Source organism: Lagenorhynchus albirostris, chromosome 4, assembly GCF_949774975.1.
Source record: "Lagenorhynchus albirostris chromosome 4, mLagAlb1.1, whole genome shotgun sequence".
Taxonomy (NCBI): Eukaryota; Metazoa; Chordata; class Mammalia; order Artiodactyla; family Delphinidae; genus Lagenorhynchus; species Lagenorhynchus albirostris.
Window position 1 is genome coordinate 62,871,558 of NC_083098.1, and position 25,623 is coordinate 62,897,180.

Here is a 25,623-nt window from a genome sequence, read left to right on the forward strand (position 1 = left end):
TGTACATATGTATTTTTGTATTATTTCCAGTGTGTCTTTGTGATAGATTCTTAAAAGTGGGATTGCTGTGTCAAAGGAGAAATGTACTTGTCATTTTGCTAAAGAATGCCAATTTTTTTTCCTTTGAGGTTTTGTGCTACTTCATATTCCCACCAGTAATGTATGAGAATGCCTGATTTACTTCACTCTCACCAATTTGGATTTATGCCATTCTGATGAATGAGAAAAGGTGTTTCATTCTTGAGCAAGGTTGAACATGCTTCAATATTTTAAAGGGCCCTATGTATTTCTTTTTCAGTATACTCTGCGTTCATATACCTTGCCCCTTTTTCTATAAGATTTGTGGCTTGAAATATAAGTTAAAAATATATTTTCCAGTTAGTTTTCTTTCTTACTTAGAACATGACCGTTTGGAAATGTTAGTTTATGTGAATTTTTAAAATCTTTGTATATATGTTGATCTGTATAGTGTGCTACTTTTCTAAACTTAAATTCTCTTACTGTTTTTTAAAGTAGTTTTTCACATAGCGTAAAGGCACTCTGGTGATGTAAGTGCATGGTAATATGCCTAATTTATTCATTTTTTTAAAGTCAACTAGGGTTCAGTACTATCTGAAAAATAAAGTACATATACACACACCTACAGCAAGCGTATAGTATATCTATTTGGAATTACAATATTACATCATGTTAATTATTTTTTACTTAATTAATTGAGAATTGTTATTGATAAATGTCATAAGTGGAAAGTATTATTCTATTGTCATCAGTATACAACTATCGTTACATGAACGTCTCTGTAACTTGGAATTACAATTTTACTGTGTTAAGTAATCAAAACCCTGCTTTTAACGTTTGTCTTATCTCACTTCACAGTTGACAGTTGAATAATGAAGCTATATTCAAGTTAGTGTAACAGTAATCTCTACCAAAAAAATCATATACTAGCATTAAAAAATTATTTTGTGTTATAAAAAAAATAAAGTAGTTTTTCCATGAACTTTTCTGGGTTTCCAGATGTATATAGTCATATCATCTGTGAATGGATCTAACTTTATAACCTTTCCAATTACTAGGACTTTAATTACTTTCTATTGTCTAATTAGATAATTCTTCCAAGTCAGTGTAAATAGTATTAGAAATAGTGAGCATCCTTGTCTTACTCCTGACTTTAACAGATAGTTTTCTCTTTTTTGAAGGCACTTACAATTCATGATACAGAAGAATGCCAAGCATGGGATCTAGGAACCAACTTCTTTCTCTGTGAAGATGATGTTGTTAGTATGAGAAACAGGTGAAGATAAGATATTTTGATGTATTATCGTAGGATTTTTTTTTCTTACTGTTGTAGTTACTTAGAATATTTTCTGTATCCAGAACACCAGTTCAATCATAGTTGTTTAACTCATAACCATAAATTCACTCTACTGTAGATAAGTAAGTGTTGACATTTAATTATTTATATTTGTCAAAAATTTAATACATTCACATTGCTACCTAGAAATGCATTTCTTTAAGATTGTTTAAGTAGGTCTTTATTATTACTGAATCATTAAGAGCCTTAAGGAGCATTGACCTATAAGGGTACACTTTGAGATTATGTGACTTACTATGGAATATGACAGTGTGCTACATCTCAAGATTGTGTAGTAAAAATAAGTTTTAACTTCTTTTATTCCTCTCCAGTTTAAATTCCCATGAAATTTTGTAACATTCACGTTCTTCTGATGTCATCAAAGTGTCCAAGTTTGAAAGATTGAGTATATTTATTGAACAAAAGAGTAGTAAAAGTCTTTTTTCTTTTTCTTTTCTTGTTTTAGGGCTGAAGCTGTACTTCAACGTATTGCAGAATTAAATCCATATGTTCATGTCACATCATCTTCTATTCCTTTAAATGAAACTACCGATCTTTCCTTCTTACATAAATACCAGGTTGGTACTCCATTTTATATTAGATGTTATTGACAGACTCCAAGGCAAATCATTATGTATTAATATAGTATAACTAATTTAACCTAGTCTGTTGAGCAGCTCAAAAAATTTCAGGTAAAAAGACTTAGACTAATACATTTCAAGTGCTTCGTTTTAGGGAAAGGGCCTAGTAACTACTCACAAAGTAAATATATTGGTCAGCTATTTTCACAGTAATGTACATGAAAACTACCCAAATTTAGTGGTTTATAGCAACATGTATTTCTTTCTCATGCCATCTGCATGTCAGTTTGAGTTCTGCTGTTCTAGGCTAAACTTGAACTCCACAGTCTGGGTTCTGGTCCATGTACCTCTCTTCTGGGACCAAGAGGCTACCTAAGACATGGTCTCATAGCAATAGTAGAAATGCAAAAGAGTGAGTATAACCATTCAAACACATTTTAAGCCTCTGTTTGTGTTGCTTCCATTAATAGTCTGTTGGCCAAAGCAGGTCACATGGACAAACCCAAAGTGAAGGAGCAGGAAAGCACACTATACTCTTCCTAAGGCCATGGGCAGAGAGTAATGTATAACCCAGGAACAAGGAAGTAAATAATGTGGACCAACAATTCAGTGTAAGTCAGGTAACAAATAAAAACAAAATTTCTCAGCACCTTGAAAGTTCTAAAAGTGACTAGATTGACCCTGATTTTCCCTGTGATTAAATTATGATGTTATCCATCATCTAGGGAAAAGCACTCCTGTGTTTCTTTAAGATCTCAATACTTCTGGCACTTGTGTGACTATATGCATGTGGGTTTTCCCCCCAACACCATCAAACAATTCTCCAACTCTCTGGACACCTAGCTTGGTGTCCTACAGTTTAATCCAGTTCTGATACTGTCTGCCTGGAGAAATAGTGTTAGATTCCACAGGTTAAGGGCTCAGTCCCACAAGAACCCACACCCTCCAACCCCTTTATGACTCCAATTTCAAGTCCAGGTTGTTACCTGTGCTTCTGAGGACTGGCTATAAATCAGAGGTTTCCACATCCCCTTCCTCAGGTTCAGTTAATTTGCCAGAGCAGCACACAGACTCAGGAAAAGAGTTTACTTACTAGATCACCAGTTTTTTGTAAAAGGCTGTAACTCAAGAACTGCCAGATAGAAGAGATTCACAGGTCAAGGTATAGGGAAAGGGTTGCCAAGCTCCCATGCCCTCTCCAGGTATGCCATGTTCGCAAACTTGGAAGCTCTCTTAAGCTCCTGGTTCAGGGATTTTTGTGGAGGCTTCATTATGTAAGCATGAATGAGTAACACACTGGCCATTGGTGATTAAGTCAGTCTCCAGCCCCAGAGGTCTGGGAGATAGGGCTGAAAGTTCTGAACCTCACATCCTAAGGTTGGTTCCTCTAACAACCAGCCCCCATCCTTAGGGGCTTTCCAAAAGTCTCCTCATTAACATAAACTCAGATGTGGCTGAAAGGGCTTGTTATGAATAACAAGACATTCACTTCATCTTTATCACTCTGAAGCTATTTCAGGAAATAGGACAAAACTAAATATTATAACAAAAGATGCACCTATAGCTCTTATATAGGAAATTACAAGTGTGGTAGGAGCTATGTGGCAGGAACCTTGGATGAAGACCAAAATATATATTTCTTACTATAATCATAATATCACACCCACTTAAAAATCAGTGTAGACTTCCATTCTTGACTGGATAGCTTGAAATCCATCCTGCTACAGAGATGCTTCATAGACTGTCTACAATAGAATTGCTTAATAGACTTCCTTTTCAATGATTACATGAGGTCAGAATATGTAAGGGAGGTGCTCAGAGACCAAAAATGAATAGGTAGCTAACAGAAGACCAGTTAACTGTTGGCTGTGGTCATTTTCAGGGACAGGGTTTGCCTGTATCAGTAACCACATTTCTTGTGAATTAATGGTCACACAAAAACAATAAAAATTTGTCTATATGTGATGGAAAAGTGTAATTGAGACATACCACCTTTTGTAGCTCTCTGGAACCTCAGAAAGCTACACCCTTAATGAAAGGGTGTAGGAGAGCAATCTTTGCCCATCAGAACAAGAAGCTTGTCTGTTTTCTTTTGAGCTCTGAATAAAAAAAAAAATCTTCTCTGGGAGTTCATAACGATAGGCCTGCCCTCACATAAGTTTGGAATAAACTTTATAATCCGTTGTATTCTAAAATTTCGCAAGCTGAGAACTTAACATAAAACATAGTACTGCCCCTGTCCACCTCCCTGTGACTGCCCGGCCGGCCGAAAAGTTTCTCCAGGTGCAGAATTCCGGTCTTCGTGACCACCAGCGCGAGTGTGTGCACCAGTCAGGAGCCAGCCTGCCCGATAGCCCGGGGAAATGGATATATCAGAAACTGAAGCAAGAAGGTACTCGGCAGAGGGTGGAATCAAGATGGTGGACTAGGAGGATGCAGAATTCGTGTCTCTGCACAACTAGGGCACCTACCAAGCACCGGTGGTGGACCACGGACATATATGAGGACGGGAGGAAGCCCCACAGACTAGGTCCTAAGCAGAGGCCCCTCCCCACGCTTGAACGTCACCCTGCCTAAGCCCCGCCCCCAAGGCCTTTTCCAGCTGTGTGGGTCCTGAGCCTAGGCCCGGCCCCATGCTCAAACGTCACCCCCCGCACCAGCCTAGGTCCCGCCCCACCCTAACCCCACGCCTGCCTAAGTTCCATCCCTGCCTAAACTCCGACCCCATAGCCAAGGCTATTTTTTCCTTCATTTTTTTCCTCTCTTCCTTTTTCCTCTTTTAGATTGAAGTTCTATTCTACCTTGTTGATTCACTGTTGTTCATTCATTTATATTTTATTTTTTCTAATCTTTTATTTTTCTAATTTTATTTTATTCTTTATACTTGTTATTGTTCTCTTCTTTTGGCTTGTTCCACTCCCCCTGCCCTGCCCCTTTCTTTTTCTGTTACGGTTTTATTTTACCTTCTAGCAGTTGTTTCAATTATATTTTTATTTTTCCTAATATATTTTTTATCTTTCTAAATTTATTTTGTTTTTTATTCTTTGATATTGTACTGCTTTTTAATCTTTCTTTTTTCTCTTTCCTTTTTTTTTTTTTTTGCCATGCCCTGCAGCTTGCAGGATCTTGGTTTCTATCTCAGAGGTTGGGCCCGAGCTCCTGTAGTGCGAGCTCTGAGTCCAAACCACTGGACTAACAGAGAACCTCAAACCCCAGGGTATATTAATCGGAGTGAGGCCTCCTGGAGGTTCTAATCTCAGCACCAAGACCCAGCTCTATCCAACTGCCTGCAAACTCCAGTGTTGGAACACCTCAGGCCAAACAACCAGTAAGACAGGAATACAACCCCACCCATCAAAAAAAAAAAAATGATCAAAAAATGTGTTACAGATGAAGGAGCATGGTAAAAACCTACAATACCAAATAAATGAAGACAAAATAGGCAACCTACCTGAAAAAGAATTCAGAGTAATGATAGTAAAGATGATCCAAAATCTCGGACACAGAATGGTGAAAATACAAGAAACATTTAACAAGGGTCTAGAAAAACTAAAGAGCAAACAAACAGTGATGAACAACACAATTACTGAAATTAAAAATACTCTAGAAGGAATCAATAGCAGAATAACTGAGGCAGAAGAACAGATAAGTGAGCTGGAAGATAAAATGGTGGAAATAACTGCCAGGGAGCAAAATAAAGAAAAATGAGTGAAAAGAATTGAGGACAGTCTCAGAGACCTCTGGGACAACATTAAACACACCAACATTTGAATTATAGGGGTCCCAGAAGAAGAAGAGAAAAAGAAAGGGTCTGAGAAAATATTTGAAGACTATAGTTGAAAACTTCCCTAACATGAAAAAGGAAATAGTCAAGTCCAGGAAGCTCAGAGTCCCATACAGGATAAACCCAAAGAGAAACATACCGAGACACATATTAATCAAACTATCAAAAATTAGGTACAAAGAAAAAATATTAAAAGCAGCAAGGGAAAAACAACAAATAACATAGAAGGGAATCCCCATAAGGTTAACAGCTGATCTTTCAGCAGAAACTCTGCAAGCCAGAAGGGAGTGGCAGGACATATTTAAAGTGATGAAGGAGAAAAACCTACAACCAAGATTACTCTACCCAGCAAGGATCTCATTCAGTTTCGACAGAAAAATTAAAACCTTTATAGAGAAGCAAAAGGTAAGAGAATACAGCAAACCAAACCAGCTTTACAACAAATGCTAAAGGAAAGTCTCTAGGCAGGAAACACAGGAGAAGGAAAAGACCTACAATAACAAACACAGAACAATTAAGAAAATGGCAGTAGGAACATACATATTGATAACTACCTTAAATGTAAATGGATTAAATGCTCCAACCAAAAGATATAGACTGGCTGAATGGATACAAAAACAATATGCGGACTACCAGGGACCCACTTCAGACCTAGGAACACATACAGACTGAAAGTGAGGGGATGGAGAAAGATATTCCATGCAAATGGAAATCAGAAGAAAGCTGGAGTAGCAATTCTCATATCCACAAAATAGACTTGAAAATAAGACTATTACAAGAGACAAAGAAGGACACTACATAATGATCAAGGGATCAATCCAAGAAAATATAAGAATTGTAAATATTTATGCACCCAACATAGGAGCACCTCAATACATAAGCCAAATGCTAACAGCTGTAAAAGGGGAAATCAACAGTAACACAATCATAGTAGGGGATATTTATACCCCACTTTCACCAATGGACAGATCATCCAAAATGAAAATAAATAAGGAAACACAAGCTTTAAATGATACATTAAAGAAGATAGACCTAATATTTATCGGAAATTCCATCCAAAAACAACAGAATACACTTCTCAAGTGCTCATGGAACATTCTCCAGGATAGACCATATCTTGGGTCACAAATCAAGCCTTGGTAAATTTAAGAATATTGAAATTGTATCAGATATCTTTTCGGACCACAATGGCATGAGACTAGATATCAATTACAGGAAAAAAAAACTGTAAAAAATACAAACACGTGGGGAGGCTAAACAGTATGCTACTAAATAACCAAGTGACGACGACCCAAAACCTATGGGATGGAACAAAAGCAGTTCTAAGGGGAAGTTTATGGCAATACAATCCTACCTCAAGAAACAAGAAAAATCTCAAACAGCCTAACCTTACACCTAAAGCAATTAGAGGAAGAAGAAGGGAAAAACCCAAAGTTAGCAGAAGGAAAGAAATCATAAAGATCAGATCCATAAAGAAATGAAAAAGAAATGAAGAAAACAATAGCAAAGATCAATAAAACAAAGAGCTGGTTATTTGAGAAGATAAATAAAATTGATAAACTGTTAGCCATACTCATCAAGAAAAAAAGGGAGAAGACTCAAATCAATAGAATTAGAAATGAAAAGGAGAAGTATCAACTGACACTGAAGAAATACAAAGGATCATGAGAGATTACTACAAGCCATTATATGCCAATAAAATGGACAACCTGGAAAAACGAAAAATTCTTACAAAAGTAACAACCTTCCGTGACTGAACCAGGAAGAAATAGAAAATATAAACTATCTAATCACAAGCCCTGAAAATGAAATTGTGATTAAAATTTTTCCAACAAACAAAAGTTCAGGACCAGATGGCTTCACAGGTGAATTCTATCAAACATTTAGAGAAGAGCTAATACCTATCCTTCTCAAACTCTTCCAAAATATAGCACAGGGAGGAACACTCCCAAACTCATTCTTCGAGGCTACCATCACCCTGATTCCAAAGCCAGACAAAGATGTCACAAAAGAAGAAAACTATAGGTCATTATCACCGATGAACATAGGTGCAAAAATCCTCAAAAACTACTAGCAAACAGAATCCAGCAGAACATTAAAAGGATCATACACGATGATCAAGTGGGGTTTATCCCAGGAATGCAAGGATTCTTCAATATATGCAAATCAATCAATGTGATAAACCATATTAACAAATTGAAGGAGAAAAACCATATGATTATCTCAATAGATGGAGAGGGCTTCCCTGGTGGCTCAGTGGTTGAGAGTCCGCCTGCCGATGCAGGGGACACGGTGCCCCAGTCCGGGAGGATCCCACAAGCCGTGGAGCGGCTGGGCCCGTGAGCCATGGCCACTGAGCCTGCGCATCCGGAGCCTGTTGCTCCACAACGGGAGAGGCCACAACAGTGAGAAGCCTGCGTATCGCAAAAAAAGAAAAAAAGAAAAAAATAGATGGAGGAAAAGCTTTCGACAAAGTTCAACATGCATTTATGATAAAAACTCTCCAGAAAATAAAAAAAAAAAATCTCCAGAAAGTGGGCATAGAGGGAACCTACCTCAACATAATAAAGACCATGTAGGACAAACCCACAGCCAACATTGATCTCAATGGTGAAACACTGGAACCATTTTCACTAAGATCAGGAACAAGAAAAGGTTGCCCACTCGCACCAGTTACTCAACTTAGTTTTGGAAATTTTAGCCACAGCAATCAGAGAAGAAAAAGAAATAACAGGAATCCAGATCGGAAAAGAAGTAAAACTGTCACTGTTTGCATATGACATGATACTATACATAGAGAATCCTAAAGATGCTACCAGAAAACTACTAGAGCTAAGCAATGAATTTGGTAAAGTAGCAGGATACAAAATTAATGCACAGAAATCTCTGGCATTCCTATACACTACTGATGAAAACTCTGAAAGTGAAATCAAGAAAACACTCCCATTTACCATTGCAACAAAAAGAATAAAATATCTAGGAATAAACCTACCTAAGGAGACAAAAGACCTGTATGCAGAAAATTATAAGACACTGATGAAAGAAATTAAAAATGATACAAACAGATGGAGAGATATACCATGTTCTTGGATTGGAAGAATCAACATTGTGAAAATGACTACTTCCCAAAGCAATCTACAGATTCAGTGCAATCCCTATCAAACTACCACTGGCATCTTTCATAGAACTAGAACAAAAAAATTTCACAATTTGTATGGAAACACAAAAGACCCCGAATAGCCAAAGCAGTCTTGAGAAATAAAAACGGTGCTGGAGGAATTAGTTTCCCTGACCTCAGACTATACTACAAAGCTACAGTAATCAAGGCAGTATGGTACTGGCCAATAACAGAAATATAAATCAATGGAACAAGATAGAAAGCCTAGAGGTAAATCTATGCACATAGATTTTGATAAAGGAGGCAAGAATATACAGTGGAGAAAAGACAGCCTCTTCAATAAGTGGTGCTGGGAATACTGGACAGCTACATGTAGAAGAATGAAATTAGAACAATTCCTAATATCATACACAAAAATAAGTTCAAAATGGATTAAAGACCTAAATATAAGGCCAGACACTATAAAATTCTTAGAGGAAAACATATGCAGAACACTCTATGATGTAAGTCACAGCAAGATCCTTTTTGACCCCACCTCTTTGAGAAATGGAAATAAAAACAAAAATAAACAAATGGGACCTAATGGAACTTAAAAGCTTTTGCACAGGAAAGGAAAACATAAGACGAAAAGACAACTCTCAGAATGGGAGAAAATATTTGCAAATAAAGCAACTGACAAAGGATTAATCTCCAAAATATACAAGCAGCTCATGCAGCTCAATATCAAAAAAACAACCCTCTCCCAAAATGGGCAGAAGACCTAAATAGATATTTCTGCAAAGAAGATATACAGATTGCCAACAAACACATGAAAGGATGCTCAACATCACTAATCATTAGAGAAATGCAAATCAAAAGTACAATGAGCTATCACCTCACACCGGTGAGAATGGCCATCATCAAAAAAATCTACAGACATTAAATGTTGGAGAGGGTGTGGAGAAAAGGGAACCCTCTTGCACTGTTGGTGGGAATGTAAATTGATACAGCCACTATGGAGAACAGTATGGAGGTTCCTTAAAAAACTAAAAATAGAACTACCATATGAGCCAGCAATCCCACTACTGGGCGTATATCCTGAGAAAACCATAGTTCAAAAAGGGTCATGTACCACAATGTTCATTGCAGCTCTATTTACACTGTCCAGGACATGGAAGCACCCTAAGTGTCCCTCAACAGATGAATGGATAAAGATGTGGCACATATATACAATGGAATATTACTCAGCCATAAAAAGAAATGAAATTGATTTATTTGTAGTGAGGTGGATGGACCTAGTGTGTGTCATACTGAGTGAACTCTAATGTGTGACTGTAAGTCTAGTGCATCATTAACCTAAGGACCTCACCATTTGGAAGTTACAGTTTTCTCCATCAGCTTCCCTTATCCTTTTTGGTCTGGTTCTTTTCCTTAAACTGTGGAAACGTCTTTCTTTCAAGTCGCTTTTGTTGCAGAGTTAAGCAAATGGCTGTTAGCAGCTGTGGTAAAAAAAAATCCACAGAATACCCCAGCTGTTCATCTGCTTCTCAGAAAAATGTACTTTGTGTATTTTTTTGTAAAACAAAGCTTTTTCCAGTGTCAGTGGTGGAAATGTCACAGAAATTGAGCATTGGTAGTTCAGAATTTATAGTTTCACCAGAGAGAAAAAAAGAAAGACAAGCCAGCAAAGGTATTACCTCTGGATAAGATTTGGTAAATATTGAAGATTCTACATCTCAACACAAGTTGGTGTCCCATTCCCTAATTCCATCTCTAGATTCATCCATAGACCATGGGCCCTTGTCAGCCTATTCATTGCCTTCTTAACTATTAAAGTAATATTTCTTTCTTACATAAGGGGTGAGAGAAGTTGGGTGATAATTTCTTTTATGCTGTTTCCAACCACTGCCCAAGTTAATGATTTCCCAGGATTATGAATAATTCAGAATGTTATTCCAGCTTTTTAAAAAAATGGTTTATATGGAAATGAATTGGTTTTCAAATAGAATTAAATCAGAATTTTGGGGCATTTTCTTCAGTTGATTCAGAATGAGATTTATGGTTGTGGTTAAATATAGGATGGTTATTATTTAAGACAGTTCCTGGTTATGTAGATGGAATATCGAATACACCTTACAAAACTGACTTGCATTAGTTACAATCTATGACTACCCAGTTGGACTGGTTTTGGTATATTCACCTTTTATAGAGAAGAGGCACTGTGGAAGACTGTCATTGATATAGTACAACTTTGGAGACAGAGAGCAGTAAGTTTAAGAAAAGTTAGGTTATCAGCCCTTAAATTTGTACCTTTTTCAAATTTTCACCCTAAACTCTTATTTCTGATTCGTATTATGGTATAGTTTTTGCCATATAGGTGTCTCTGAGTGAATTGTTGCTATTGTTATTTTCATTCAAAGCATATTTTGTGAATGTCCGATCAGTAATTTTTTGTGTATAACATATTTGAGATGATTGTTATGTCTTGAAACAAGTGTGATTGAGAAAGCTGTGAAGTTGCCTTGTGATTTTAAAGATTTTAAGTCTTGATTTTACTTCTATGCACATTATCATGTAGACTTGCCTGCATTCAGGAGCTTATATTGAATAACTTCTTAAGGCCTCTTTTAGCCTAATGAGTGAATGAATTATATAGGGTTTAGAATTTGAAAAAGACAGTAAACTATCTTGTACACAATAAATATCTTCACACACACACACACACACACACACACACACACACACACACACACACACACAAAAAGCGTAGTACTAAGCTGGTGATATGCTGGAATGCCAGACAGAAACAGAAGATCTAGAGGCATATACCCTCAACCAGGCCACAGTATATTCTAATACGTAAAGCTCCTATGAGGTTGTGTTCATAATACAAAATAATAAGACAGGAAAAAGCAGTTCAGCATGATCAAGAGTCAGTGGATATAACAAACAATAGAATTAAACCTCCAAGAATTTCAGACAATAGAATTATTGGATAGGGACTATAAAATATAGATGTTCAAACAGACTAAATCTTACAAGAAGGGATTAAATATACAACAGGAAAATAAGACACTATTGAAAGCAATCAGGCAGATATAACCAAATGGAACTTTTAGAAATGAAAAATATAGTCCTAAAAATTAAAACAATGAATATGTTAAACAGTGGATAGATGCAACTGGAATAAGAATTAATAAATCGAAAGATAGAGCGGAGGAGATTCGTGAAACCACAGGGACTTCCCTGGTGGTGCAGTGGATAAGAATCCACCTTCCAGTGCAGGGGACAGGGGTTTGAGCCCTGGTCCGGGAAGATCCCACATGCTGCAGAGCATCTAAGCCTGTGCACCACAATTACTGAGCCTGTGCTCTAGAGCCCATGTGCCACAACTGCTGAGCCCACGTGCTGCAACTACTGAAGCCCCTGCGCCTAGAGCCCGTGCTATGCAAGAAGAGAAGCTACCACAATGAGAAGCCTGCATACAGCAACAAAGAGCGACCTCTGCTTGCCACAGCTAGAGAAAGCCCACGCACAGCAACGAAGACCCAACGCAGCCACAATAAATAAATAGAATTAAATCTAAAAATAAAAACTACAGCTCACAGTAATAAGAGAATATACTAAAGAGAAATTAAAAGAAATGAGAGCTTGAATAAAAAGGTCTAATTCGTGAGATTGGACTTCTAGAAAAAGGCATATTCAAATTATGGTTGAGAATTTTCTAGCATTGATGAAACACAAATTAGACTCAGTATGTACTGGGTCTAATAGGATTTGATTTTACCCTAATTGCAAGCCAGTAAGTTAGCCTGTTACAGTTTCATGGATGCTGGCAGAAAACATGAGATTCCTGGATCAGAGACTAAGGACTTTATTACTTAGAGCATGGTAAATGTGTGAGCATGATATTTGCCTTGTTTCCTCCTGCATTCCTCCAAATCCCACCTGTGCAGTGCAGAGGGCTCAGTGGATGCCTTCACATGTAGTGGGTTCCTTTAGAGGAAAGGAACATTGAGCTTGGGGAACTTGCTGTTTTATAGCAAGCAGTGAACAAGCTTGCTCTTTGTCCCAGAGGGAGACATTACCTCATTTCTCAAGTTTGCACAAGGCAAATACAATCCTGAGAAACAGCCCACGTAAAGAATGGTCAGAGCCTTGCATTCGTGGCATACCCAGTGAGAGATACATAAACAGTAAGAGATCCATGGAGGATTACCGCTCTGTAGGAATCACACCCTATTCTAAGCTAGATAAAACTAAATCCATACCTGGTTATTTGTAGTGAAACTGAGTTATCCATTTCATGGAAACCAGCAGTAAGGAAAGCTCTGGACTGAGCGTGTCAACCTGCTTTTGCCACTTGATAGATAAATGACCCTAAGAAAATATTTGACCTTTATAAGTTAGCTATGATAAAATCTAATTATAAAACTTTCTCTACTTATCTCACAGGGTGATGATAAAAAATTAAAGTAAGCATTGAAAATTATAATTTGCTATCTTAAATAACAGAACTTGGTGGCACTGTCATAAATAAAAGTTGTAATGTTGTGAATCTGTTGAATCTCTGAAGTAAAAGTAAAAGAAAGCTCAGCCAACTAATGTATCTTTGAAAATGTAATTGTTTTAAGCTAGCATTTAATTAATATTTTGATGACTAAGCATTTCCATGGCAGTAACAGGTAAAATAAAATCTCCAAGGGGCTTCCCTAGTGGCGCAGTGGTTGAGAGTCCGCCTGCCAATGCAGGGGACACGGGTTCGTGCCCCGGTCCGGGAGGATCCCACATACTGCGGAGCGGCTGGACCCGTGAGCCATGGCCGCTGAGCCTGCACGTCCGGAGCCTGTGCTCCGCAACGGGAGAGGCCACAACAGTGAGAGGCCCACGTACCGGAAAAAAAAAAACCAAAAAAAAAACCCTCCAACCATTTGAGTTGTGTAAATGCCACATAGGATATTAAGGTTTGCTTCTAATTGTGATGATAACTGAATTTAGTGTGGGCAGGTTTTGTCCTGTATATACTATGACATTTTATGTAAGGGACTTGAGTATCTGCAGATTTTGGTATCCATAGGGAGTTCTAGAACCAATCCCCTGCAGATACCTAGAGATGACTGTATATGTTACTTTTACTTTTGCTACTCTGTACCTCTGAAGGTATTGACCTTAAAATGGAGTACAATACGATAGTATTTTTTACCAAGAAAACAAGGTATTTTTAGCATAGTGCAAACTGAAATGCTTCTGATTTAGAAGTTGTACATTACCAAAATAATTGTTTATTTTTTAATCTTTAATTCTTGTATTCTTCTCAACAGTGTGTAGTATTGACTGAGATCAAACTATCATTGCAGAAGAAGATCAATGACTTTTGCCGTTCTCAGTGCCCTCCAGTAAAGGTAATAGTATCACTTAATAATGACACATAGTTTACCAAAGGAAAAGCACTTTCGGTATTAGAATTTATAGCTTTTCAGTGAGTTATATAAGAAACTTTTTACATGAGGACAATCAATAATACTTTTTAATTTTGGTTTTCGAAGTGTGGTCCAAGGACACTGAGGGTCCCTGAGACCCTTTCATAGGGTCTGCAAAGTCAAACTATCATAATATTACTGAAATGTTATTTGCTTTTTTCACTCTGATTCTCTTATGGGGTGCAATAGAGTTTACAAAGTCTACTTGATATGTGGTGATATTGCTCTGACAGCTAATTGAATGTGTGTGTGTTCTTGTCTTTTAAGTGTTTCTTGGTTTTACTTTCTAACACAGTAAATATCAGTAGGTATAACCCACATAAATAAAATCTAATTGGGTCATCAGTAATTTTTAAGAATATGAAGGGATCGTGAAACCAAAAAGAGAACTGTTGAATTGTAACAGTAGAGTAGAGGTGGCTAGGCCAGTTAGGGGCTAATGCAGTAAGTAGTCCAAGTGAGAGATACTTGTGCCTTGATAGGAATAGAGAGTGTGAGAAGTCATTGAATTCGAGGTATCTTTTGTAAAAACAGACTAATGGGATTGAGAATGGATGAATAAGAGTTGTGAAGGAAAGAATGATAAAGAATAACTCCTAGATTTTTGTTCAGAGTAATTAGGTATTGTTAAGTAGTGATGACATTGAGAAGAATGGAAAGAGGTCTAGATGGGAAAAATCATAATTCATCCCCTGCAACTGCATACATATTACTAACTCCACCTCCTTCGTGGGGTCCTTTGTTCCTTTGGCAAAAGGAAAATGCTGTTTGTTCCTTTGAGACAGGCACTAAACTATCATCATACTGTATAAAATAGATGTGCTGAAAATCTTTGGATTGTGATACTTACATAGCATATTTATACTCTGTATAACATTTGTGGTGTTTTACAAATTAAATTAAGTAGATGAATAAGACAGAGTAGTCAGTAAACTTAGAACAGAACACAAAAGTTTTACAGAATAGGGCTTCCCTGGTGGCGCAGTGGTTGGGAGTCCGCCTGCCGATGCAGGGGACACGGGTTCGTGCCCTGGTCCGGGAGGATCCCACGTGCCGCAGAGCGGCTGGGCCCGTGAGCCATGGCCTCTGGGCCTGCGTGTCCGGAGCCTGTGCTCCGCAACGGGAGAGGCCTGTGCTCCGCAAGCAGTGAGAGGCCTGTGTACCGCAAAAAAAAAAAAAAAAAAAAAGTTTTACAAAATAATTACACAAGGTTGTAAAGTAAAATCTTTATGTGATTGATGCATATATTCATACTTTAAAGTTGTTTTGCAAAGAAAGAAATTGTCCTTGAGTTTGCAGCTTTTAAACTTAAAAAAAAAGCTTATAAATTTCTTCTCAGTTTTATGTCTCATAAAAAGTGCTGTAGGTACCTATTTTGATAGTAAAGGCAGTGCATGATCAAGTAGGAGGTAGTCTTCTGTTAGCTATTTCACTACCTCATATAATAGATGGTATAAATTATTTTAATGGGCTACGTTCTTATGCCCAAATATGATTGGCTTTAGTTTTTGTTAGAAAAATATCACCTTATACAGGATCATATGTGTTACAGATTAAGAATTTTTCTTTATTATCAGTATGTCTAAAACTAACTGAGCACAAAAATAATTTCTTTACATTTTCTTAGACTGGAGAATGTTATAAAAATCACTTTCAATAAAACATTTATGATTGTGTTTAAGAATCTGATTCTTACCTTTCATAATTTCGATGTGCACTGTTAGTACCTCAGCCCCTTTCCTGTTGACGCCACTCTGAGTTTTTAGCTGTTTTATTTTCCTTCAACTCTACCGCTTTTGGTGAATGGACACTCCATTCTTCTTTTCTAAAATGAAAGGTAAGAATTCACTGCTAGACCGTCAAACCAAGTTATCTTTCTTATATTCTGTGCTTGATTTTTAAGGCAAGGCACGAATTTTTGTTATTTAAAAATTATAGAATGTACAATGATGGTGTGCTGATGTTGCTTCTAATTTTGTTAACACTAGATATCCAGTCCAAAATATCAAAATCCTTGATTCCAAAACCAGTTTACAAACAAATTATCATATTTGTGGTCACTTTATACCTCAAATAATATGCTTAATTATAAATAAAATTGTCACCAAAAGGCCTAAGACAGTTGAGGGGTTTTTTTCCTTTATATAAATGTGTAAGCTTGAACTTGTTTCTTCATTTCACAGTTCATCAGTGCAGATATACATGGAATTTGGTCACGGTTGTTTTGTGATTTCGGTGACGAATTTGAAGTTTTAGATACAACAGGAGAGGAACCAAAAGAGATTTTCATTTCAAATATAACGCAAGTATGATTATATACATATATTATTGTATATGTATATGATTGATTTTTTTAAGTTGATGTGAAAACTATTTTTTAAAAGGTGATATTAGCAAAATATTGTAATATGCAGTATTTTTTATTTGTTTAAAATTGAAGTTAGAATATTAAGAGAGTATTCTGGATTCCATCTAACATTTTTTAACAATTGATGAACATTTGCTTATGTCATTAATTTTAATTTTGTTTTCTGTCATGTTCCTATGGGACATGAATTGTGAGTCAGTGTTTACTGAACTGTTGATTGTGTCAGATCATAGATGTACTAAGTATGTCATAAGTCTCTTGGCCCAACACTCTGACTCCAGGAAGATGAACACTTAAGTCATCATAAACAAAAGCTTTTCTAATTTGTTATATTTCTAAAACATTATTTGGAGGATGAGAAAAGTTTAAGAGTTAATTAACCTTCAAATCAAAAACTCTGAATTTTCTAACCATGTTCTCTTAATATCATGCAAGCTTAATTTTTTATTCCCTGAAAGAATTGGAGAAATTATTATGATCCATTTTTACTACTCTTTCTGTAGTTTAGCCTAAATCATTAACTTTATTTGCACTCTTAATGATCAATTTACATTAAAGCTCAAAAGAAACCAAACATAAGGAAATGATAATATACTTTGACTGAATGGTATTTGTGATTTTATCTTTATGCTTTCTTTTTAAAGCCAGTGTAATGTTGCCTTTCTCACCCCTTTTTAAGAAAAATTTCATTGAAAAATCATTTTGTGTATCTCTTTGCTTACAGAATGGTTATTGTTCAGCCTTTTACCTTCTCTAGTTATTGTTAGTTTGTCCCTAAGAATATTATAGAGTTAGAATAAGCTCCAAGAGATCTTGTATTGCACTGATATTGTCTTTTATTGAATAGTGTAGGAAATATGAAGGTTATCCATAAAAAATTAGACAAATATCATGAATGTTCCCATTTAACTTATCTGTAAATCATTTCTCCTTAAAGTCCTTATGAATTCTATTCTTGTTGAGATATTAGTAAACCCACATTACATTAATTTTATCCACATGTTTGTGATCATAATTGTATTTCTCAAACCCTTAAACAGCAAGAGAATTTTTAGAATCTACACACTTATGAAAGAGAGAATTATAATTCCATTAGGTTTTATGTAAATTAAATTATTATCACATTATTCAAGCAATGTGATGGATTATATGCAGTTAGGAAATTTCCTGGTGTCTGACCTATCTCATCCACCTTTTAGATGAGTTAAGCCAATTCCTTCCTGTTTTTATCTTGATAAGCAGGGATACATAATATTTCTTTGCTTTAAAGTGTTGGATAAGCTTTAAACTACCACTTTCCTGGCTTTAAATTTCCATCCTCTGTTCTTATATTTCTTTGATCTTCAAAGTTAGACTCATCTTTTATGTACAGAGTCTGTCATGAATGACTTTGAAACTTACCATTCAGTCACTTTGAATGTTTTTATAAATCACAAGAATCTTTGCATCTGTGAAATATTTGAACTCCCTTGTGGAATCTGTTTCCCCCAAACATAGAAATTATATTTTAAACATTCATAATAAAATAAGTTTGAAAATCACATAATAAAATGATAAGTCACTATTTTGTTACAGTTCTTTAAAGCATTGCTTTTAATATGGAAGGAGAAGAATGGCTTGGAATTTTGGTTATTTTGAGAATTTTATGATAATATGTTCCTTTTTGTGTGAGATTTGGAATTTGTACAAAAAAGGAATACATGGACTTGTTTTTTAGTATATTACTCTTATTTCTAGGCTAATCCTGGCATTGTCACTTGCCTTGAAAATCGTCCTCACAAACTTGAAACAGGACAATTCCTAACATTTCGAGAAATTAATGGAATGACAGGCTTAAATGGATCTACACAACAAATAACTGGTAAGTTTATGTGTTTTATTAATTCATTTATACTTATCCATTATTCAGCATGTTTACAGTTCAGACACTATACTCAGTGTCAAGAACACACCATCAGCTCAGACAGACATGATCCAATTCTTGGCCTCAAGACATTTAATCCAAGTGAGGGGATACTAACATTCAGCAGTGATGGTATAAAGAGAGAAAAGGCATTCTGGGAACTCTAACCTTAGCAAGGAAACCTACTCACTTTTGGTACAGCAGCAGTGGTGACAGGGTATCTTGATTAAAATTGATTGCATTGGCTTACGAAGATGATGAAAAGAATATTCTGTGCAGAGACAAACAGTAAGAAGCAAGATAGAATTCAAGGAACTTAAAGATATAAAGATATAGCAGGGGTGACAGTGGGAGTTGAGATAGCAAGAGTCTTAAGACATTTAAGAGAAAACTTTATGGTAGGTGAGCGAAGATTCTGGCACCTTATTTATTTACACATTAGGGAGTGCAAGAAGAGGAGCAGGTTTTGGAGAGAGATAATGAGTACAGTCTAGGCTTGTTGGGTGAGGTGACAGTGAAGTATTCAAGTGAAGATACATGTTTTTGTCCAGTGGCTTGGATAAAGGGATGAATGGATGTTACTGCAGGCAGATTTGTGGATTTATTGGCAAGAAGCTGTAGGAATCTGTTTTGTCAGTGGACTGAGATGAAATCATGACCCAAAGGAGAGGTAAGGTGGTAAGGCCAGAGATTTGAGGAGAATAAACATTTTAAAAAATCGAAAAATCATCAGGCTTCATTTAGGATCCATTTGAAGTTGAAAATAATGAATTTATAGCAGCGTTAGTCTGCGTAGTTTGTGATTTTCCTCCAGCCATATTTAAAAGAGTTAAAGACATTGCTAGATGTCTTGTAACTCAGAGACCGCATGTTTACACCTGTTCAGTTGAGAGTGATTCAGTTTTATCTTTAGGGCATCTAAAAGTATAATTATGTGATTAGTGTATAGACTAGTAAATGGATTACTTTTATTTTTCTTTTAATGACTACGAGATGGATCCTTAGGAGAGAAAAAAAAAAAATCAGTCCCTGTTACGAACTCTTTATACCAAAACAACTTTGGATCTATATTTGAGAATCTTTGGGGACTTCCCTGGTGGCACAATGGTTGAGACTCTGCTCCCAGTGCAGGGGGCCAGGGTTCGATCCCTGGTCAGGGAACTAGATCCCACATGCATGCCGCAACTAAAAGTTTGCATGCCACAACTAGGGAGTCCACGAGTCACAACTAAGGAGCCCACCTGCTGCAACTAAGACCCGGCGCAACCAAATAAATAAATATTAAAAAAAAAATCTTTGGTAACAAAACTGTTGGATTATGTTTCCCAGACTGTATCTAAATATGTAAAATATAGATTGAGATCACTGATATTAAAGAATTTTTATCTGTTTTTGCATAAAATTGACTCAACTATTTAGGATTATCCTTTGTTGTGTTGGGGGCCATGCAATGGTGGATTGTGGTGCTGGATCTGCATCTTGAGGCTATATGTATATATTAACAGGAGAAGCCACTGGATATCAAGGAATGAAAATAAAACCCACATTTTGTACCAAAAATTCTTTGGGCAGAGAGAGAATATTTGAATAGAGTAGCAGTTTATGAAACTTTTTTTTTCTTAACATTTATTAGTTGGTACTTACTGCTCTAAAGTAATTTTCTGTTATTTGAAAAACATTTTTAAATAGCTAAAACAATATATGCTTATTCTAGATATATATATGTATTTATGTTTAGGTAGAGTTAAAAATGAGTACTAGTTCAGACCTCCCCTCTACTCCAGAAGTAACAGCAGCTAAGTTTGATGTTTACTCTGCTGACCTTTTCTGTCTACTTAATATATAAACCTTGTTTATTTAATTTAATTTTCTGAATAAGCAAATCGTTCAAAAACAATAGAAGGGGAACTTCCCTGGTGGCACAGTGGTTAAGGATCCGCCTGCCAATGCAGGGGACACGGGTTCGATCCCTTATCCGGGAGGATACCACATGCCACGGAGCAACTAAGCCCATGCACCACAACTGCTGAGCCTGCACTCTAGAGCCCGCGAGCCACAACTACTGAGCCCGCATGCCACAACTAGTGAAGCCTGCACACCTGGAGCCCGTGCTCCGCAACAAGGCAAGCCACCGCAGTGAGAATCCCATGCACCGCAATGAAGAGTAGACCCACTCACCGCAACTAGAGAAAGCCCATGCACAATGAAGACCCAGTGCAGCCAAAAATAAATTAATTAATTAATTTTTTTAAAAAAGAAGGCAAATGTTTATAGTGAAAACTTTATTGCGCACCTATGGCTCCCACTCATTCTTACCTGTCCACTACTCTTAGTTTATTGTGTGCCCTTCCAGGTTTCCTTATGCATTTTTACATGCAAGGTAACATATTATGACTAGAGCTACCCTTTGCCTTTTCATTAAATTAAACATCTAGATGGTCTTTTCACATCAGTAATTGTAGAATAGTCTCCTGTATGATTGAAAGTGGTATAGTATAATTTTGATTTGCATTTTACATTTTATGTATGAGATTAAGTATCTTTTCTTAAGTTTTAGAGCTATTTCTTTTTCCTTTAATGTGAATCATCTGTCCTTTGCCCACTTTCTCACTGAGTTGTTATTTTTCCCCAGAACTCCTAATATATAGGGCATGTTTGCTGAGTTTTTTTTTTTTAATATGAGTCGCAAAAATTTTTTTCTAGTTTGGCATTTGACTTTGCTTGTGATGGCTCTATGTGTATATGATGTCAAAGCTTTCAATTTTTTATTTTGAGTCATAATTAGGAAAACCTTCCTTACTGCAAAGTTTTAAAGAAATTTTTCTCCTATGCTCTTATCTAATAATTTTTTTGTCATCGTTTTTGATATTTAAAACTTTTATCCATTTGGAATACTTTCCCAGATGGCTTTTTTTCCAAAAGATTTATTGAGTATCTTTTCTTTGCTGGTTTGAGGTACCACCTTAATTGTGTCCTTTGTGGGTCTGTTACTGAATAATCTATTCTGTTTGTCTAGGCAAACAGTCTATTCATTGAATAGACAAACAGTCTATTCATGATCCAGTATCATACAGTTTTAATTATTATGAATTATATATATAAAAAGTATCAGTATATTAATTATTGAGTCTTTATAAAGTATTTTAATATCTAATAATAAGCACCTCTCATTCCTTCTTTTTCCTTCCAAGTTTTCTTGGCCATTTTTGCTTAAGTCCTTATATTTGTATGGGAAAAATAATCTGTCTAGCTCCCCACACTTCCACCCACCACCAAATAAAATGATTTATACTGAGATCTTAATTTTGTAAACTATGAAAAATTAACATCTTTATGATGATAAACCTTCAAATTTAAATACTTACATCAGTATGTAATGGTTTTCTTTTTTCCTCCTTTTAGTGGTATCACCATTTTCTTTTAGCATTGGTGATACTAGAGAACTGGAACCTTATTTACATGGAGGGATAGCTGTTCAAGTTAAGACTCCTAAAACATTCTGCTTTGTAAGTATTTTTTTTTTTCTGATTAAAAAAATGTTTCTTTACAGAAGAATGGCAGGGAGAAAAAAAGCAATAAAAGTAATTCAAAGGCTGAACAGATTTTGTTTTTTAATTTGTACCCACTTTCAGGAAAATGGAATCAATCTATGGAAATAAACTGATAGCAGCAAAAAAATTTACAGCTACAATACCCATCCATATAGTTCACAAAGGAACTACTCCTTTGTGAATCATCAAAGAGTTGATTATACTTCTTATAATTACTTCCTAAGACAAAAGATATAATTAATATGTATTTGAAAGATTTAATAAGCATTGATTCAGTATATGTTCTATTTTATTACTCAGTTATTTACATTTTTGAAGTAAAAGGAATATTTCTTTTATTTATCATATTTGTTAATCCAGGTTTTTAAATTTTTAATGTTTTGGATTTCAAGAAATAGTGTAGGGGCTTCCCTGGTGGCGCAGTGGTTGAGAATCTGCCTGCCGATGCAGGAGACGCGGGTTCGTGCCCCGGTCCAGGAAGATCCCACATGCCGTGGAGCGGCTGGGCCCGTGAGCCATGGCCGCTGAGCCTGCGCGTCTGGAGCCTGTGCTCCACAACGGGAGAGGCCACAACAGTGAGAGGCCTGCGTACCGCAAAAGAAAAAAAAAAAAAAAGAAATAGTGTAATATGTTAGAAATGTTAAATAATTCCCATAAACTGGCATTGAAAGGAAAGGTAAGTATCCGTATAGAGAGAATGTAGAGGCTACTTGTATCAAGGAACCAGCGAGCCTCTTGCTGCTTAAATCCTTAAGCCACTTCTCAGCATAAGCTGTCTAATAAGTCTGTTTTTTCTTGCAAGTTCTCAAGGTTTTAACTTGACTGCCTTTTCTTTTCCAGAACAATTATTAACTAAAGTCCTCTACAAGGTTTTGTTCAAACCAAAGTTAGAGCTAAACAGATTAAAATGCTACAGCTAGTCAAATCTGCTGTAGGAAGATTTGTGCATTACTTCCTCTTGCCATTTACCCCAATTTTTAATTATGCCTCAAGTAAATTTCAGATTGGGTTTGTTTTTTTGGGGGGGCAGAGGTGGTGGTGGAGTGTTGGTTGGGTTTTTTGGCCTTGGTGTGTTCTTTGCTCCACACAGAAAATTTTAACTGGGTATTTATTCAAGTTATGTCAGGCATAACGAGTCCTGATAACTTGGTATCAAAAAAATGTGGTAGCTCTTTGACTAAGATTATAGATTTTTTCAAGTATTACAAATCTTTGTACCAATTCTTCCCAAATTTACTATTTGGAGCAGGTTATCTAGTTGCATGTAACATTAAAAAAATAAAGTGTGATAATATGAAAAGGGGTAACCAGTGAATGGTAGCTATTTTATATTTCAGTTAAAACATATTAGCCCAACCTTATTTATTTCAGACCTTTGGGAGGGAGCCATTGCTTTTAGTGCTCTGTGTAGTTTGTCAAGTAGTCATGTGCTTGCTCCGAAGTAATAGTGGATTTTTTTCTGTTGTTTGTTTTGTTTTTTTCTGTTAGGAACCATTAGAGAAGCAGATAAAACATCCAAAGTGCCTTATTGCGGATTTTAGCAAACCTGAGGTAAATAAATGCTGTGCAGGTTTGAGAAAGGTGGGTGGGGATTGGTAAGGGATTATGAAGATTTCTGTCAGACTGTCGGATTTTTTAAAAATAAAAGTTGTATTCATGTATCTAGAGCTGATGCCGAAGGATTAAAAATAGGAATTTATATAATGGAAATGTTAAAATAATAGGAAAAAGGTTTACTTTTATAATGATATACCATGTTTGATAGTATAAAGGTGGTTTCATTAATTTATGCAAAGGTGATCATATTAAAAGATTTTCTGAACCATGTAGAGTTTTATATAATACATAGTTCTTCCATAAAAACTTTGGAAGCATTTATTCTGTTTTTTTTAAATCACTGGATCAGTTTTGTAGCAGTGAATGTATTTGTGATAAGTAAAGAATTATATTCGATATTAACAATTTCCAAATTTGTAAATGTTAATAAAGAAAAAGAATTCGGTGCTCTTGTACAGACATTTTGTTTCCTATGTTCAGTTGGTAATACTTTGTTTCATATGGATAACCTAATAAAAACTAGTCGTAGAGCCTGGGATTAAAACTTAGATCTTGGGCTTCCCTGGTGGCGCAGTGGTTGAGAGTCCACCTGCCGATGCAGGGGATGCGGGTTCGTGCCCCGGTCCGGGAAGATCCCACATGCCGCGGAGCAGCTGGGCCTGTGAGCCATGGCCGCTGAGCCTGCATGTCCGGAGCCTGTGCTCCGCAACGGGAGAGGGAAAAAAACCTTAGATCTTTGTTTAAATATATCTTTATGGCCTTGAAGTCAAGTCTCAGCTTCCTTATCTGTTATATAAAGATAATAATAGTAATAAGCTAATACATTTATTATAATGATTAAATTAAATAATGTCTTAAAAGCATTAGCACAGTGCCTGACACATATTACACACTCAATAAATATTGACCAATTTTTAATGTTCTAAATAGGCACCTTTAGAGATTCACTCAGCCATGCTTGCCTTGGACCAGTTTCAGGAGAACTATAGTCGCAAGCCAAATACTGGGTAATGTTCTTTGTTTGAAATAACTTTTTTTTAAATTGTAATACCACTAGATACACCAAACTGTATAAACACTTCTGACCTGGTCTTTTTTCTGGTAGGAGTGGAGAGATCAATTTATAAAAATGGAGTTATACTAAATAAGAATTTTCCTATTTTGAAGTCTTCAAAAGCTATAACTTTTTAAAATAAAAAATCTGAGAATTATTAAATTATGAATCCGCTATAGAATTTTTTACCTCCTGGTATTGTTGCAAAAAGTTTTTGCCATGTATATTTAAAACTAAACATTATATACTGTTCTTAGGTGAGCATGATTTTGATGTAATTTTGAAGTAATGTATTTATAAACCAGTTACCTTAAAATCAGTAAGCACTTTGTAATTCACAGGTTTTCAACATATTTCTTAAATTTCAGTTTTGAATATGACCTACTGTTTATAGCAACTGAGAACATTGAAATTGGGTGTTTTATTTTGAATCCTAGATGCCAACAAGATTCAGAAGAGCTGTTGAAACTAGCAACATCTATAAGTGAAACCTTGGAAGAGCAGGTGAATATTCAAAGCTATGGCCATCAAAAATTATGTAACATATAAATCTTCTATATATTACTGTTCTCTTATCCTGCAAATTCCAGTATTGCTACTTATTGACTCTGTGACAGTAAGCAAGTTACTTGACATTATTCTACTTCAGTTTTGCAAATCTTTGCCTGGTTTTTAATTAGGTTGTTTTCTTCTTATTAATTGAGAGCATTCTTTATATAATCTGGAAATTAGTCCTTTATCAGACACACATTTTACAGATATTTTCTTCCAGTCTGTGGGTTGTATTTTCATTTTACTATCAATACAGTGTCTTTTGAGGAGCACAGGTTTTTAATTTTGCTGAAGTTCAGTTTATCAGTTTTTCTTTTTTATGGTTTGTGCCCTTTTTTAACT

The 25,623-nt window shown here is 35.9% G+C and overlaps 1 protein-coding gene across 3 annotated transcripts in view; it reads left to right on the forward strand.

Annotated features, from left to right (window-relative positions):
• UBA6 (ubiquitin like modifier activating enzyme 6) overlaps positions 1–25,623 on the forward strand; it is an 80,061-nt gene that overhangs the window by 20,906 nt on the left and 33,532 nt on the right. For all 3 annotated transcript variants that reach the window (XR_009540303.1, XR_009540302.1, XM_060148081.1), the window contains exons 5-13: positions 1,200–1,294; positions 1,821–1,932; positions 14,138–14,218; positions 16,480–16,602; positions 18,402–18,525; positions 21,970–22,073; positions 23,607–23,669; positions 24,606–24,682; positions 25,167–25,233. Coding sequence is in view for 1 of the 3 variants with exons in the window: in XM_060148081.1 (XP_060004064.1) it covers positions 1,200–1,294; positions 1,821–1,932; positions 14,138–14,218; positions 16,480–16,602; positions 18,402–18,525; positions 21,970–22,073; positions 23,607–23,669; positions 24,606–24,682; positions 25,167–25,233 (846 nt within the window). In the remaining 2 variants the exon portion in view is untranslated. The remainder of the gene's footprint in view (positions 1–1,199; positions 1,295–1,820; positions 1,933–14,137; positions 14,219–16,479; positions 16,603–18,401; positions 18,526–21,969; positions 22,074–23,606; positions 23,670–24,605; positions 24,683–25,166; positions 25,234–25,623) is intronic.